The sequence below is a fragment of the Pistacia vera genome, unplaced genomic scaffold (assembly GCF_008641045.1).
Source record: "Pistacia vera cultivar Batoury unplaced genomic scaffold, PisVer_v2 Contig214, whole genome shotgun sequence".
NCBI lineage: Eukaryota > Viridiplantae > Streptophyta > Magnoliopsida > Sapindales > Anacardiaceae > Pistacia > Pistacia vera.
The window spans coordinates 794,772-796,412 of record NW_022196018.1 but is presented as its reverse complement, the minus strand read 5'-3'; the positions used below and the strand labels follow the sequence as shown (position 1 = coordinate 796,412).

General features: G+C 35.5%; 1 protein-coding gene across 1 annotated transcript; it reads left to right on the top strand.

Annotated features, from left to right (window-relative positions):
• Window positions 1-279: 279 nt before the first annotated feature.
• On the top strand, window positions 280-690 carry LOC116129852 (auxin-responsive protein SAUR64-like). Its single transcript, XM_031415578.1, has one exon. It carries the CDS (start codon window positions 280-282, stop codon window positions 688-690), a length of 411 nt encoding a protein of 136 aa, XP_031271438.1.
• The last annotated feature ends 951 nt before the right edge of the window (window positions 691-1,641 follow it).

The following is a 1,641-nucleotide window of genomic DNA, read 5'->3' as shown; positions in this document are numbered from 1 at the left end:
AACTAAAGTGATATTGGCCTACATGGGTGTTGATGCTCAACAATAATCCAAACATATGCTCAATATCGCAATCACTTATTCAGGTGATGATCACATGGCCTTACTTCCAATCAACACAACACAAGGAAGACAACAATGAGTGGTCCTGGCTATACTTGTGAATATATATATATCACAGCTGCCCACAAACTTCAGCACAGCAAATAGTCCTGCTTAAAAACACAAGCTCCATAACAACTGAGTTCTAGTTTTTCCGAGGTCTAATTCTAACTTGCAATCATGATCAACCCAAAAAGGCTTATTGAACTGGCAAGGAAGTGGCAGAGAATGGCTTCTGCAAAGCGTAGGAGAATCTCGTATCCAAGAAGTTTTGTTGCTGATAAAGGCCATTTTGTTGTGTATACAACTGACAAGAAAAGGTTCATGGTTCCCTTGGAATATCTCAGCCAAAATGTCTTCATAGAGCTCTTGAGAATGTCTGAAGAAGAGTTTGGTCTTCCAACTCATGGAGCTATCACATTGCCTTGTGATAGTACCCTCTTAAAGTATGTCATTTCATTGGTCCGAGGACACATGCCTGCAGAATTAGAGAAGGCTTTACTCACTTCTATTGCAACATGTCAACATTTGGCATCATCTTCTCTTACTCAAGGACAAGGCCAGCAGCAAACACTTATATTTGGCTATTGATTTTTTTTTTTTTTTTGATAGCAATGACTTTGTAGACTTACTGACTAAAAGACACATTACACAGTTTACTTATTTGCTGTAATTTTATTCATAAATTTTAATATTGTAAATCCGAAAGGAATTTTTTTTGTCCTTTCTTGTATTGACAGTGAAGGAAATTTGTCTAATAACTGATGCGAGTTATGTTTCTTCCATATGATATATTATCAATCTTTAACTTTCTTTTTCTATTTCAGTCTTTGCGCCAAAATTCTTAACTTCCAATGGTCTTTTTCTTTGATGATATAAAATAATTCGTTAGGAAGAAGTCATCATATTACATGGTTACTTAATTAATTTGTGTCCTTATTTCAATGAATTAACTTCCTAACCTTTATGAATGTAGTTCTGCAGTTCTACTTCTTATGACTTCATCCCTGGCTTATATCAATTTTCGTGGTTCTTACTGCAGATCTATCGCCTTTGTACTTTATCACGCTGTTTTTTAGGTCCAAGAAGTGCATTGATAAATAACAGAATTCACAACGAAGAGAAGAGGAATCCTTAGGAACAATGTTCCGAGAAATGGCTTGGATAAACTAACTCATTCGTCACATCTGAGGAAAATTATGTGCAACATGATCAATTTGGTGGAATCTTAGCTCGTGAAGATCTAAAAAAAAGACTAGTTTTATTCAAGTACTTTGGTTTGAATGAGGAAGCAGCCGATTACGGAATCATGTTAATTTATTTGCCTTTCGTTGGTTTCTATGTTTCTGTTATTTTCAGTATCTAAGTCATATATTCTAACATGGATAATTACAATAGCCTTGCATTGATAGTCACAGCACACGGAAGTGCATGGGTTTGTGCCCTGCAAATTGAACGAAATAGAGAAAGCAACGAGAACAAACAACAATAAAGCAAATCACAGATAAAATAATACGTCCGATTTACCTTGGTTCACCTAAT

Coding starts and splice junctions, on each gene's coding strand:
- LOC116129852 (XM_031415578.1), top strand. CDS start 280: ATGATCAACCCAAAAAGGCTTATTGAACTGGCAAGGAAGTGGCAGAGA.